General features: G+C 37.5%; 3 protein-coding genes across 3 annotated transcripts; 2 read left to right on the plus strand and 1 right to left on the minus strand.

Moving 5' to 3' along the window:
• Positions 1 to 3,463: 3,463 nt before the first annotated feature.
• On the plus strand, positions 3,464 to 6,837 carry LOC113726847 (uncharacterized). The gene is made up of 4 exons (XM_027250740.2): positions 3,464 to 4,164; positions 5,044 to 5,202; positions 5,300 to 5,408; positions 6,245 to 6,837. Exons 1-4 carry the CDS (start codon positions 3,784 to 3,786, stop codon positions 6,448 to 6,450), a joined length of 855 nt encoding a protein of 284 aa, XP_027106541.2. The 5' UTR covers positions 3,464 to 3,783; the 3' UTR covers positions 6,451 to 6,837.
• Positions 6,838 to 6,944: 107 nt separating this feature from the next.
• LOC113726846 (transcription factor DUO1-like) lies at positions 6,945 to 9,419 on the minus strand. Its single transcript, XM_027250739.2, has 3 exons — positions 8,987 to 9,419; positions 8,102 to 8,351; positions 6,945 to 7,681 (listed from the first exon to the last, which is right to left on the minus strand). The coding sequence occupies exons 1-3, from the start codon at positions 9,196 to 9,198 to the stop codon at positions 7,166 to 7,168; spliced, it is 978 nt and encodes a 325-aa protein (XP_027106540.2). The 5' UTR covers positions 9,199 to 9,419; the 3' UTR covers positions 6,945 to 7,165.
• Positions 9,420 to 12,743: 3,324 nt separating this feature from the next.
• Positions 12,744 to 14,090, plus strand: LOC113726848 (uncharacterized). The gene is made up of 3 exons (XM_027250741.2): positions 12,744 to 13,180; positions 13,349 to 13,498; positions 13,634 to 14,090. Exons 1-3 carry the CDS (start codon positions 12,845 to 12,847, stop codon positions 13,820 to 13,822), a joined length of 675 nt encoding a protein of 224 aa, XP_027106542.1. The 5' UTR covers positions 12,744 to 12,844; the 3' UTR covers positions 13,823 to 14,090.
• The last annotated feature ends 1,869 nt before the right edge of the window (positions 14,091 to 15,959 follow it).

The following is a 15,959-nucleotide window of genomic DNA, read 5'->3' on the forward strand; positions in this document are numbered from 1 at the left end:
TGGACGTGCAGAATTTGGAAAAATTACATTCAAGGTCTCCTCCATTCCAAGGTCGGTTCTCAAGGCCAAGGAGCGTGAAAAGATCAACATCGGAGGCAAAAACCATACGCTTGAGGTAGTACAAGTCTCGTTAAATTGCTGTTAGTTTTCATACAAGCTATGAAATTAAAAAAAAAAAGTTCTTGGATTTGAAACCTAAACGAATTTGTGCTCGTTATTTGAAGCCATTGCTCTATATTTGGTAGAAAAGAAAATGGGTAGTGGATCACAGATGCTTTTCTTTATTTCCTTGGTCTATTTTTATGTTTCTGAGATAGCCATGATTGTCAAATGAAAGTGTCTTTTATTTATATTGTTGATTGCACTAAATTTTGAAGTTTGATCCTCGATCTTTACGTGGTGCCAAAAGCTGACTTCTCTACAACGTTTTGTGAAGGCTTCGGCAACACTTCCCAAGCTTAATGGAAAAAGAAAGAAAAAACGCCCACCACTTCTAAGTTCTATTTCCTTGCCCCACGGTCGAAATGGCTTAGCCATCTCTTGAACCATTTGAAATAAGGATGTATACCTAACAAGTCAGGTAAATTGCTATTGCTGTGTTAGTACAGTTTTTTGTTTTGGCTTAACCCGGTTTAGTTCTTGTTCATGATAATTTCTCGAATTAGTTCCTTTATCTGCTCGAAATTCACTAATTTAGCCGTCACCTACAGGAATGTATTACAAATTTGCCTGAGGAAGGGTTGGGCTGGATTAGGTGATAAAAGTGAGGAATTGTAAAAAGAAGGCTTGAAAAGCCAAAAAAAAAAAAAAAAAAGCTTCTTAGTTTTTTGGGGACCCACCTTTAGCTCTTTTATTTATTTATGGCTTTGTTTGGATTCCTCAACTTTTTAAAAACAATTTTTTTATATACAATGTTACAGTAATACACAAACAAAAATAACTCCAAAAATACCATATTCATAAAATATATAAAAAACAACTCCAAATATACAAAAAAATACATCACTACCCATCACTCTGCACTACCACGGCTAGGCTACCATCTTATCGTCACCGTCCCTACACCCACGACCCTATCTCCTCTCTCCCCTTTCATCTTTCCTCCCTCTCTCCTCCTCCTTCTCTTTTTTTTTCTCCTCCTCTCTCTCCTTCTCCTTCCTCCTTTCTTCTTTTCCTTTCCCCGCTCCTTAATTTCCTTCCTTTCCACTAACCACAACCTTTCTAGTCACAATCAAATATAATCGCGACCAGAAACCCTGGCTAAGACGGTCGTAGTTAGAGTAGTGGCTAAAATCACAGCCACCACCTGCGAGTGGGAGAAGGGTTTGGGATTGGGAGGAAGGAAGGGAGGGGGGAGAAGGGAGAAGGGAGAAGGGAGAGGAAAGAGGGAGGAAGAGGATGAGGGGGAGGAAATAGAGGGGAAGAGAAGAGGAAGAGAAAGGAGAGAGGGGAAGGAAAACGGAGAGGGTGGTGGTGGGTCGTATAAAATTTTTTAAAAAAATTTCAGAAAATTTGTAAATTATAAAAATATTCAAAAATATATTTTAAAAATACCTCTGAAAACAATCTAAAAAACATCTACCGTAAAATTTTTCATATATATAATTATAATAAAATTTTTTAAAAATACCCTAAAAAATAACTAATCCAAATACAACCTATGTTTTTGTGGGGTAATAGCCTTTGGCTCTTTGTAGAGCGCTTAGTAGGAAACACGCAAGAAAAACAACTTTGAAAAGTTCTCATGCTTGGTCTATCCTCTCTATCATTGACCTTGTCCTTTTCTGATCTTTCCACGAGGTTAGATTACTTATTAACAGCCTTATGATTATGAAACTTTTATTACTCTTTATCTCTAGAAGTTCATCCCCCTAAAAAGTTTTGCAACACATTTCCTTTTGTTTTATCCAATCTTCACCCCTTTGCCCTAAACTTGGCTTTTATTCCTAGTCAAAAAGGCAAAATAAGATCATAAAGGAAATAAGCTTTTAAACACTTCTTCAAGAGACTTCAAAAATTTTAATTAAAAAAAATAAAGATTTCGTAATGTAAGTGGCCAAGTTAATTTAGCACATGCTACAATTCGGACGCGGGGCCTGAATGGTTGTCAAAAAATCGTTCGGGCCGATTTTGTGTAAAATGGACAAAATGTAATTCACTTTATATACAGTGTAACTCACTTTTAATAACATCTAATTTTAGAACAAAATTTTATGAACCCCATACATAATGTGAAAAATGATGTACAAAATGTAATTTAAATCTTACATTTTTTTGGGTCAAATCTCCTCTGTGAACTATCAGAAACTGTTGCTTCCTGCAACCGTTCCTGCCCTCCTCCCAACAGCTCTCGACAGCTGTGAGTTGGTTTGGAAACGTCGCTGGACGAATTTGTTGAATAACCATCAATTGAATAGTTCTTAAATCAAACAGAACATTATCATTTGTGATATTATTGCATTCATTTGCTTTTGAGCAAAGATTTCGGGTCCAAATCTCTTACTTGAACGAAAGCAAGAATCGGTCTAATTGAAGAAACCAGTATTCTCTAACAATATGATACTTTACAAGCCGCCATAGCAGAACACATGCATTGAGTACCCACATGGCTGGGAAAATATTCAAACACTCAACTTTGCTCGTAGGATTGTGATGTTGTTGGGTACAAATTCCATTTTATGAGGCCACCTCTGAAAAAACACTTTAAAAATATGATATCGTTAAATGATAAATACAAATATTAGGAGGTAAGGTGGCTCGTATCTATTATTTTAATCATATATCGCTTAGCGTAAAATTTTCCCTTCACAAAAATAAGACAATTCTTTTTTCTGTGAGTACTAGACAAGAAGGATTCTCAAAACTTTTTTGTTGGTATCTATATAGTGCCACCCAACAAACCTTTAAATCACATGAATGTCCACCTAACATACCTTAATCACCTGATAACTTCTCCCACAACGTGGTAGTTAAACGAAAAATTGGCAAGGAGACCAACATTATTATATGAAATTATAAAATTATACAGTACCCGTTTAGCAACACGATGATCACAATTGGACCTAGTCAGATCCATCGCCCCTGACCCTATTGAGTGCCACTTTTAAAGTCATGTAACAATCAAATTATAATACGGATTGAAGATATTGCTATTATCATAAAATAGGAATGACAACGAGACGATTTTTAAACGGGTGAATTTCCCTATTTTATTGCTTACTTGGAAGGTGGGCACCTGTGCCTGTTGCCATCCTATTCGGTTAGTTTTACGTTGATGTAATTAGGGATTGCCCATTTCCTTCATATGGTTAGAGGATAAGCTTTAATTATTATAATGAGAAAAAAATGTGTCACCATACGAAATGTGTAGACATGACATGCCGCAGCTTCCCGGCTGGAAGAGTATTCTAGATTAATCCAAAACATGTAGGCCATGTCCCTTGGTTTCCGAGCAATTGCCCCTAAGGAGACTTCCACTAACTCCCGGAGCAGCAGGGCTACTTCCCCCACCCCAAATTCCTCTCACTTTCCAGGACCAATCAGCGAAGTCACGTGGCTTAATCCACTTCTCTAAATTCTATTCGTCCCACGTAATCATCCCATTATTTATTGTTCCCCCTACTCTCCCAGATCCAATCCCCGCTCTCACACACTAGCACCAAAACACACACACACACACTCACTCGCTCGCTCACACCGCAAATTAACACACCCCATCCCCTTAACCCCCAAAATAATAATAATAATAATAAAAAGAAAGAAAGAGAAAAAGAAAAAGCGGCCATGGGCCAGTCGGATGGCGATGGGGAACAACAACAGTTGCAGGAGGTACAAGTAAATCATGATTTCTTCGAGCAACACGTCGTCGTAATGAGGCACGGAGACAGGTTAGACAACTTCGACTTGTTGTGGGCCAGCAAGGCCTCTCGGCCCTGGGATCCACCATTAACCCAAGATGGAAAAGACCGGGCTTTTGCTCGCGGTCGGAAGTTCAGGGCCGGCCGCTCTCCCGTTAATTTCCCTATCCATCGGGTCTTCGTTTCTCCATTTCTCCGGTGTCTCCAGACCGCCACCGAAGTTGTCCACGGCCTCTGCGCCGTCAACGATGACGATCTCACCGTCACTTCCTCCAACGGCATCACCATCGACCCCTCCAAAATCAAGGTCCCTCATCACGCATACGTACTTATTGTGTACATCTTTTTTCTATAGATAGATTCTCTCGTTGAAATAATTTGGTTGCGTGGTTATTTGCAATAATCTTATTAACGGGGTTGTTTGAGGGGAAATCTCTAGATTAATTTTTTTATTACTTATATAGATATGGGCTGTTTTCCTACGACAGAAATGATATGTTTTTTCTTTGATGAAGATTTTTTTTTTTTTTTTTTTTGTGTGGTGCTGTTTTGGTTGAACCGGAGAAAATCAGGAAGCATATATGCAAAAAATCATTTTTCGTTGTGTCTCCAAAAGCAAGAAAGTCAGCCTCACCATTGTAATCCATTTGTTGGGTCATCCATTAGAAGCCAATGAGATTATGGGTAACTCTTTTGTTTTGAAGGAAAAAAGAATTACTGAATCTTCAGAGGTTGGAGAATTAGGAATTGAATACTGAAATGAACGAGAAAGATTACAAGAACACAAATGCTAAATCATAAGTTAAGCAGTTCTTTAAGAAGGAAGTGAAAGGGTCTTTAAACAGATACCATAATACTTTAGAAGTCATTAAATGGTCAAGATACTACCAAACATGGAAAAACTCTGTGAAGCCATGCAGTTGTGTGGAGCCTTGGGCCGTTTAGCTGTGTTTGCACACTGCAAATCTGCCAGGTTACAGTCACAAGTTACTCAATTACGTTTTGGTATCCAAAGTAGGGAGAAGGCTGCTGTGAGCATGGCAAAGTAAAGTACCGTCAACCAGTCTATCAATTTCTCAACTCTTGTGTAGTATCTGGATCGTGAGAAATAAAAAGCACTTAGTTCCTGATACATATTTTTGTCCTTCTGATATTGTAGTTGAACCTGTTATTTCTCATTTTTCAGGTCGCTGTTGAGTATGGATTGTGTGAAATGTTGAATGCAACTGCAGTTAGACCTGAGAATGTTCCTAAGGACTATGACTTTGGTTTTGACATCTCTAAGTGTGAAGCTGTCTTACCAGCTGGAACTATAGATCACAGCGTGGAACCGGTTGATAAGGAGGTACTTCTTGCAAGTTTTGTATCTAGGGTTTTTCTTCATTAGGTCTTGGGTTTGTGTTGAATTCTTCTGTATTATGTTCCTTTCTGAGATACCATAGATCCCACAATGGGGAGAGTTACCAGCGGATGCTCGAATCAGATATTGTTCAGTCATAAAAGAACTTGCTGATAAATATCCCTCAGAGAACTTGTTGCTTGTGACACATGGTAAGATCATGCTTGTCTATCTATGCAGTTTCCAATTTAAGTTACATACAGCATGACATATGAGGCAGTTGATGTTCTTCATCAAATTCTAAGTGGAGCTCCTGTTTTTATTTGACCCATGTTAAACCTGTGAAATGTTGTTGAGTGCATTGTATCGTTTTGAGCTTTGTTGCAATGGTAAAAACCTTCCTGATTTAGAAATAAACTTCTGCGTGGATAGAAACCACATCCATCCATTTAGTTTTTCCATTTCTTCCTTCATCGTTTTTGGGTATTCCACATCCATTCTTTTTTTTTTGGGGGGGGGGGGAGAAGAAGGTTGTGGTACTGGGGTGGTTGTGTTTGGTTTGGAGGATAGAATGAGTTTCACTATCCTAACAGTTTCCATTTGAAGGCGTAACTCACAAGAGCATTTTGCAATCACAACACTTGTGCTTGTCTACTAATGCTAATTCAATATATGAAGTTTGAACAAAATATCAACTGAGTAACATGTTAATGTCTGTTGGAGACATAAAAGTCAAAGAAGTGGATAGCTTGTATTTGTCTTATGTTTCCTTTTGGATGCGAAGACATCCTAGGCGTTTTGTAGAGCTTGCATATGTATTTAGAGAGGTGAACTGGGTGGTTTTTCTTTAATAGGTTTAACATTTTTAATGTTCATTTATTAAGTCTAAATATACAGAAATAACACAGAGTTTCATGGGATTCATTTGTTGTAGCATGTAGTAGCATTAATCACTCTGCCTTGCATGATGAGTTTGTAGGTCTTGCTGCTATGACTTCAAATTTATGCTTTCAGAAATTCATTGTTTGCCTCTGTTTCTGATGTCTAGGAGAAGGAGTTGGGTCTTCTGTTACAGCATTTGCAGAAAACACACAGGTATATGCAGCTGACTATTGCGGATATTCACACTTGAGCAGATCTGTATTTCCTGCTGAAGACGAGTCTTTTACTGCTGGACCATTTAAGGTCCATATAAAGGATGGTGAAAATGGCCTCAGTTACTGTGGATCTAGTGTCGAGCGAGATTCTACATAATTTGATCCTTCTGCTAATTCTTTTACGTATATCGTTCGAATTGCAGAGACGAAACTTGTGAGACCAATCACGTTCCAACAACTATACACATGTCGTACGTGGTCATACAATTCCAGATTCTGGACTAGTTTTTCCTGAAAGTGTTAGATATTAGTTGCAACTTGGTGTGTGTACATTTTACTTGCATCCTTAGTTGTTTTACGAACTAGCAATGAAGTTTGCAGCAAGCAATCATTTCAAGGAAGGAAATTAGAAATTACATTAGCTAGGACTTTTTGGTGTTTGGATAGTCTCTTCTATGTCTCAAAGGTCCAAATAATGCACTATAAGACAGACAACCTATTGTTGGAACAAATTCATCATCTTGGAATAAGCCAATTTGGTTCAGTCGTTTTCTGGTCAATGGAAACTTAATAAACTGAAAATACAAAGTTGCTGTTGCTGTGGTTATAAGTTCCTCACAGTTGCTGTGGTTGTAACATGCAGCACCAGCATTGCAAAATCTTTAGAAACATGATAGATTGATTCAAAATAGCAAATCAGCCTAACCTAACGGATACATTCAAAGAAATTTAATACAATGTTCGACTAGTTATATTGTCAAACGCTTACACAATAATGAATACAGACTGACTAAACATTACTGCCTTAAGACTTGAAATGAAAAGAAGCTAGGCCGCCCGAGATCATATGCCACCACTCCAAAATGCTGCCATCACCAGTCTAATGGGCTAGGAAGGGGTTCAATATGATCAAATATATCTATGGGGAAGTCATCCACGAAGCTATCTGGAGTCACAGGGTTGCCAATTTCACACTTTGCAGCAATTTGAGTGCTTCTTCTCTCTGATTCGAAACACGTCGGCATGATGGGGAGTTGCACATTGCCTAATTCAGAAGAAATGCTACTTCCAAAAGCCTCCAAATAGTTAGGATCCCCAAGTCTCGTGACAACTTCGTTGTTTTCCAGTGAAAGTGCGAACTCCGATTGGAAGTTAGGAATCTGAGGAAAAGGAAGCTGTGATAGTGTCTCAATGCATGGCTTCTTCTCAATCAAATCAAACTCGGGTGGAAGGAAACTCTGCTCATAATTGAGTGTGTTGGGATGCATTAGCTCTGGTAATGGCACCATTTCCATTTCCACTGTCAGAGATTTTACGGTATATGATGATAAGCAAGACTGGGATTTAGGCAGCGAGTCTTCCTCACTTGAAGAACTGAACTTGGATGCCTAAAATTTTGTAAAGACAAACCCGAAAACATTAAGAACATCTGAAATGTATAAAGGAGAAATCACAGCTGAAAAATCAGGGAATCATCTGCTACAACCAAATCCAGTCTTCCAGCGGAGGTGGACAAGAGAAAAGAAAAACAACAAGGAGGAGATTACTGCTTGCCATTTCATTTTTGTTCCTATCCCATCAGATGCGAGACTTGTATGAGTAAACTCTGAACCCTAATCGGGTACCACTGAAGAGTCATCTGATTCAGGTAATAATATACAGAGGTTTCTTTATCTAGATCTTTTTGGCTCAAGAATTGATTTTGACAAGTAATTGTTATGCTAAAAGCAATTGATGATTGCAAATCTGCTACTAATTGCACATGCATTTTAAAATCTGTCAGATGACATGAACCAATTTCTACTTACCTCAAAAGGAGGAACATCATGAATGGCAGGGACGTGCTTGTTTCTTTGTGACCTATTTGATGATGATGATGATGATGATGCAGGGGTTTGCAAGATCCTCGCCAACCTCTTCTGCCTGCTACTCCAAAAGTTCTTGACATCATTGTCTGTTCTCCCAGGCAAATACGTTGCAATTTTTGCCCACTTATTCCCAAATTGTGCTTGAAGATCTATTACAATCCTCTCCTCCTCTGCAGAGAACTTTACCCCGCTGTTGAACCAAAAACAGGGAACAACCTTTACATACATTATCATCATCAACTGCTTCTACATGCATAAAAACACTTCCTTTCACACAAAAAGTAAGTATCATATTAGTAGAATACGACTCCACAAGCAAAAGTGATTGGAAAAGACCAGAATCAAACTGTATTTTTCACCCAAGTTCATAGAATTTCTGCACATAATTACCACATCTATAGGCATAAACAAACTTAATTTCCTCTAAAACAAAAAAGCTCCTACTTTTACACACTCCAGCGTAGTGGGCTGAAAGAAAAAAAAATCTAAATTTTAATCAAAAGTTGGACAATTTGTGCGCAATATCAGAAAGATAGAAGACAACGAGCATGCTCAAAAGACCCAACTTTTCATTTTTCCAGATATACGCACAGATTCCTCTTATAGCACTCACAAACACAAGAAAAGGCCCTGATACCAAAAGCCCATAAGGGAACTTAATCAATGCATGCGTAAAAGTGATTTACAGAAGAGCGAAAGAAAGAACGAAACACCCACGCTAGCACACCCAAAAACACACAGTGAGAGAAAATGCATGACAAGAAGAGAACAAATACTGAGGAAGGAAGGCAATGAAAGTGTGAAATGGAGATGAAAATGCATTACTTCTTTAAGTTGGGTCGAAGTTTATTAACCCAACGGAGGCGACAAGACTTGCCAGTACGCTGCAAAAGGCCTTTGGATCGAATGGAGCTCCAGTCTCTGGGGCCATATTTCTTGACATGGTTTATCAGAACCTCATCTTCTTCTGCTTTCCAGGGGCCTTTCTTTATCTCACCCATTTCATCACACGTTAATCTTTCTCTTCTCCCAGCCATTCACTCCACTTCTCACACTATCTGTTTATATACGACCTACCATAATACTAGCAGAAAAAGGTAAAAGTCAATCTTCAGATGTTTCGCTAGATTCTTGTCTCTCAGGAATTGTTTTCTTCTGTATCTTTTATCCCCGTTTCCTTCTGAGTGGGTGTGTTTTGTTTTGCTCTATTTTGTGGTGCGGTGACGGTTAAGGCGGTTACTGCCACCATGCACCCACTACACAGCCCCACTTACTCCTTTTTTTTCTTTTTTTTTAAATATTTTAATTTTGCCTTTTGCCTTTTATGTAGTTCAAAAATCAAACCTGTCAAGTTACAACAACGCCCTCTCCTTTTTTCTGTAGTTTAAAAAAAAAAATAAAGGAGGCAATTTAGGGCTTCTTGTTCTCATTTATAATTTTTATAGGGTTAATTGCAGAACCTCCCCTGAGGTTTCCCTTAATCACATCTAGCACCCCAATTTTTAGAAATTACACTTACCACCCTTGGCAGAATGAAGTGACATGCTGTACCAATCAGTAGAGGAGAAATGACGATGCTACCCCCTATTATTAAGTAATTCTTGTGTAGGAAAATGCTGCAAAAATTAAAAAAATTGAGGCTATATTAATTGAAAATTGAAAGAACAACATTGCTCTCATTTTTGGCGCACAATTTGAGCGCCATTTTTGTTATCTTGTAAAGTCAATATAATGGAGTAATGGGTGTACATTAACTACTTCACACTATCATTAATTCCAGGATACTACCCTGACTTGAAACAACCACTGGCACATTTTCTTGTACATGATACTAAATCACAGAAGACATGATAAACAAGTTAATAATGTGTGCAAAATATACACTTTGGTACATGATCAGATGATGAGATTGAACTTAGTTACTCAAAGCACAGCCCCTGCCAATCCCGTGTTAGCTATGCCTCTACCAGGCTTTCCTCTCCTTAGAGCACCCTGCAATGTAACAACTTCAAAATTGAGCATGTAATTATCTAGCTCCCACAATTTAGCTAATATTTTGTGATTATTAGGACAAATTTGGTCCCTTTTATATGCATACATAGTCAAGTAACTAACACCTAACATGATGTACATTTTTATAAACTGATTGTACCTCATAGATCACCCCGTGTAAAGTACTCACAGACAAGCAAGGACTACTTATACAAGTAAAATTACACATCTACTATAGGGAGATGCACAAATTGATCAAAGGGCTAAATAATCATTCCAAATTTATGCATACTATTACACTACCTTTTATGGATATACACAGTCAAGTAACTAACATCTAACATAATGTACATTTTTGTAAACTGATTGTACCTCATAGATCACCCCGTGTAAACTGATTGTTTCACACTGTATTAGGGCATTTCCAAGTGGTTTTAACGATGCTAAAGGCTCCCTGCAATCCTTACTCTTGGTTTTTGAAGTGGTACAAGTAGTCTTTATTATCAAAATGTATGATAGAAGACTTATTGTATTTTTGGTGTATTTCATCTGGTGGAATATGCATTGCCATATACTAATCTTATAATATATAGCAACTCATTGATGCAATAGTTGCTTGGAAAGACACGTTGATGCATTAATTGTACGAACAGATATGAATAGTAGCACATTTTTTGGAATCTTAGTTTGGCTTAGACTTAGCTAAACATGTGACCGTGGGAAGTACACATCTGATTGGATTGTCACAAGTACCATACAAAACAGGCTCAACTTTCTACTTTGAATTGCCTATGACTATGAAGGCTAAAACAGTTGGTAATCAATTACAGCATTGCATGTTGTACATGGACTTCATCAAATTGATTTTGTAATCTGAATAAAAATGTAGATAGCAATCAGTGTTAGATTGATGCACCAGCTGCTGCAATTTGCCCAAAGAAAATCGATGATGAATGATTTGTTATCTTGTTTCCAATCTGCTTAATACAGCTTAGGCACCAGACAGGTTGGAATGGTTTTGCCCAACGGTCCTCTATAGTATCAATGTTAAGAAGCTTCTTGTGCTTATTACACTTGCACCCCTTTAGCTTTTAAAATAATATCACAACATAGTTTTGTTTCTATTTTCATCTTGTAAATTCAAAACTCATCTTCCAATAGGGCAAAAGTGGAATAGAAAAATAGTCACTCTCCCATAAACAAATTTTAAATACAATTCTTACACAAAAGGGCTGACAATGTGATGAAAGTTGTCATTCTAAGGGTGGTAAGTGTGATTTCTGAAAGTTGGGGGGTGCTAGGTGTGATTAAGGGAAACCTTAAGGGAGGTTTTTGAAATTAACCCATTTTTATAACCTCTAAGAAGCAACCAAAAAAACGTCTGTCAATTGTCTTTTTTGTATTATCGAAAGAAAGAGAAAAACATTTTATTACTTCACTAACTTTAAAACATCTAGAGCACAAATGAAAGTTTTTTTTTTATGTGAAAGTATTATTTGATAAATATTCGAATAATTATAAAAGCGTGAGTTGCCGCTGGGTTTTTACACTTGATATACTCATTGTTGCATAATTTCACTTTGCGTCTTTTAACTATACCTAACCTCTTGCCTTGTTCTTAAACCTTAAAATTGGACACTTTAGTCCTAAACTCTAAAATTTATTCTACTTTAATCTCCAAAATGTACAGCTTATCCCATTTTAGTCCTTAAAATATAAAATTATTTTCATTTTGGTCCTTAAAGTATACCCGCTTAAATCTAGAATCTATTCTACTTTCTCAAAGGTATTACTTTTTTTTTTGGTCAAAATCTCAAAACATCACTCAAGTAGGACAAAGCTTGCAGTTTAAGGAATAAAGTATCACATTTTGAAATTTAAAGATCAAAGTAGGAGTTGGTATTTGACAATAAGAAAATGATTTGATGCTTAATTTTGAAAACCACTGTGACAACAACACATTGTATCAAAAGTCAAAACCTACTTTTGCAATCACGAGTTAATTTTAGTTTTAGTTAATATGAAAATTGTGTTAGTAGGCAATTTGAATATAAGCTATTTATGGTCCTATGAGTGTATCTTGATCTATAGTGATAGCCAGAGTCAAATCTATCTAAACTCTGCTTCTACTCAAAAAAAAAGAAAAAAAGAAAAAAAGAAGTTGTTCCGTAATAGAGAATTAAAGACACATCCTTATTTAAATTCCACCCTCTTCTTCTATTCAAGATGTACATGTCTTGAGTTCGAATATGCTTCTCCACCTCGTTTTTTAAATCTCACCCCTCCTTAAATAGAATAAATTGAAAAAAAAAAAAAGGAAAATTCCAAGACTACTACTAGCTACTCAAAAGTCCAATACTCAATGCAATACTAGAGGACAATGCAATACTCAAAAGTCCAAACTAATAAGTGGGTTGAGTCCAATAAATAATGAATTAAAGTTCCATTACCACATGTTTCAGGCCCAAATCCAAACCAAGCAAGGAGCCGTCATCTGTACACCTGGGCGGGTACGAGAGCGCCAAAAGGACGCCCATCAAATTAATCTCCTGTCGGTCTAATCACTCGTCCATATATATATAACTGCTCATTGACGTGGTACCCTTCGTATACGGTATACCCCCACCGAGGCGAATTCTATCAGAACTGATCAAATCCAACGGTATTGGTGGGAAACGTGAGAAACAACCGATGGGTAAGAGCAGCGGCTGCAATCGTGTCCGCGGCAAACGTCAGAAATTGAAGCCGGAAGCGAAGCGCAAAGTTGGAGGTGAGAGCAGCGGTGGAGGATCATCGTGGGGAAAAAACAAATGCGTTTCTCCACCACCACCAGCTGAAAAAACATCGCTTCCTCCGAGGCTGGGTCTCAAGGAGTCAGGGAGTTATGAGGAATTTATCAGGAATGCCCTAGAAAGAACTCGCGCTCGCCGTTGTAATCCTTATATTGGTTTCGAGCCATTCGGCGGCGAAAAGATGGCCGACGAGAGTACCATTGAACGGTACCTCGAACAGATCGAGGAGAGCGATGTTAGTATTCTCTCCCATTCTCTGTCCTTCCTTCCTTTCCTTCCTTCTCCGGTGGTATTTAACGATATCACCTACTGTTCTTTTTCTTTTTTTAATCTTTCTTTAAGCATCAGCATATATACCGGCGGGAATGATAATTGTGAATGTTGGATTGATTTACTTTTGCAGGGTTTTGACATAGATGTTTTTCCGGGTGGTCGTGAGACTATCTATGTCCCCATTAGAAATTTTAAGAATGATCCTCAGCTTTACAAAGATCTCGTTGAAATGGCTATCATGGCACTTGAAGAGTTCAATGATAAGAACAAAGATACCAAGGTTTACTGAATTCTTTCCCGCATTCCCCCATCCTTATATTTGCGTTTGTGTCCTTTTTTATACTGTTGGTCCTCCTTGTGATCTACTTGTTGGGTCATTAATTTTCAGATTAATTATGGAGTTGTTGTTTTTTAGGGTGTACCATTTGGGTTTAAAGATATTGAGAAGGTAATTTCATACATGTGTGCTGGCGAGGTCTTTCACATTACCTTCCAAGCTGAAGAGGCTGAAACTGCTGAGGTCAAGACCTTCCAAGCTAAGGTTTATGAACCTATCCAGGAGGACCAAAGAGAGGTTATGCTCGTCAGACTGAAAAAATACTAGATTAATGATAGTGTTGGATGATACAAGCACAGACTGCTCTGTCCCTCCCTGTGTTAATGCATTTACATATGGAGTTTCTGTCTAATATGTCGTCGTCTTAGTATGTTTAATGTTTATGTCTTTTCTGTAGTATGAAGACTTATTCAGTCTAGTACCTAAGACTTCAGATAAGTGGGTGCCGTTGCCCTTTGAGATGAAGTCTCTTAAACATTGTGACCCGAGAGTGTCATATGTGGAGCTATTGTGGGTGCTCGTCTTGACAGTTTAATTACGGTCTCCAGTTACTGTTTAACTAGGTGAGAAGTTTCTTAGATCTTTCAATGCTGTTATTTTCGTGCTTCATATGCAATTACAGGTTTGAAGTCGTGAAATCTGTTATTTTCCAGTTCACATTCTATTTTGATAGGAAGGCATGCTCGACTACATTGTAGACAATTTACACTACCTTTGTGTTCGTAAATTTCATGCGTCCTGTAAAATTTGTCAAGAAGGTCCTTGAACAATTGGAAAAGATACAGTGGAACATTCTTTAATATTTACCTTAGATGCATAGATTCAGCCATTTATTGAACTATTCACTGGAGAATTTTGCATACTTCTCCACAGCATTAGTTTGGCATGGCTGTGTGTTTTCAGATTTTCAGACATGTACCTTCTGTACATGTGCTTTGAAGGCTCTAGAGGTACTTGTGTTGTCCTTTAGTTTCATTTAAATTTCTGTTTATAGGTGGCATGGGTGAGTTTCACTAGCCATAGCATGTTTAGGACTAAAGATGCATGCTGAGTTTGTTTAGCTTGAAGGTTTTTGTTCTCTTAAACAACATTGACTTGATTGTGCTTCATGAGTAAATTTTGATGGCTGTTAGCATCGTTTCTGGTGTGATTTTGCTGGTTTTGGCATGTTTTGTGTGGATGCAATCTACGGGCGCTGTATTATAGATTGAAAACCTCTTGGGAGTTTTGAATTTGAAATTTGTGAGCTGTGGAGATATTAGTTAATTTTGTTTGTAGATGAATCTCGTATTTCGTATTGTGGTAATGAAATCTAGTAGCATGAGGAACCATTACTGCACTTATATAGCTTGATGCACTCGTTGCTATCATGATGATATCTTAGCCTACTAAATGGCCAAATTGTTCGTTTATGCAGAACTGGGTCATTAGTGGTAAAGTAGGCTATTTTGTGTTCCTATAATTAATCTGTGCCCTTCATTCTGGTTTAGAACTTGGGATGGTTTCACAGGCACTGTTGAAGTTTATCATAATTGCACAAAGCTTACCTCGGGTTTTTAATAATTAGACTCACATCTCCTAGTTTTTACGTACTTTTAAATTACGCAAACCTGACGGTAGCTTCCTGCAAGAATGATAAGCTGTGGGGGGAGGCTTGTGAAACAGTTTCTAGAAAACTTTTTTTATGCCTTTTTATATGATCCTGTTTTTCTTCCCATTTGAAATTAGAAGCGTGTTTGTGTCACTGACTTTTGCACCTATTGGTGTCAATAGCATTGACACCTCGTTGCTGAAAATTTTATCTATCACCAAATTGCGTAAAATAGAGGTCAATCCATGCAATAGCCTCAATAAAATTGCTGCGTGAGTTCATCTTTTATTAGGTGTCTTCAAATCCTCGAAACTGGTTATGTCTGCGAATTCATCTTCTGCTAGACATACTCGAAACGAAGATTTGGTATCACAGTGAATGATGCTAGTTGTATTGGCTGCCCTATCGCAACAAAATATCGGTGCAAAGTGTTCTCATGTGGTCTCTATAAAGCATTAATGTTATATATAATGTCAAAGTGTCAACAACATTAATGTTAGTGCAAAGATTTTTTAGAGTAACAGCTGACTTACGGATAAAAAGTGAATTTGAAATTTGAATAGTGATGGCGTGGCATTCATTTAAACTTGCTTGTGAAAAAAAAAAACTTTATACCGACAGTGTATAAATATTAATCCCCAACTTATAAACGTGAAAAAGCATTGGAGCCAAGTGGTGTGCATTTAGTCTTCAGATAAATTTTTTATACATTATCGGTGTATAATTTTTTTTACATGAGCATATTTAAATCATGTCATATAACATGATTTGAAATTAAATCATACACATTTGATATATGTCCAAAGCTGTTAG

The sequence above is a fragment of the Coffea arabica genome, chromosome 2c (assembly GCF_036785885.1).
Source record: "Coffea arabica cultivar ET-39 chromosome 2c, Coffea Arabica ET-39 HiFi, whole genome shotgun sequence".
Lineage (NCBI taxonomy): Eukaryota > Viridiplantae > Streptophyta > Magnoliopsida > Gentianales > Rubiaceae > Coffea > Coffea arabica.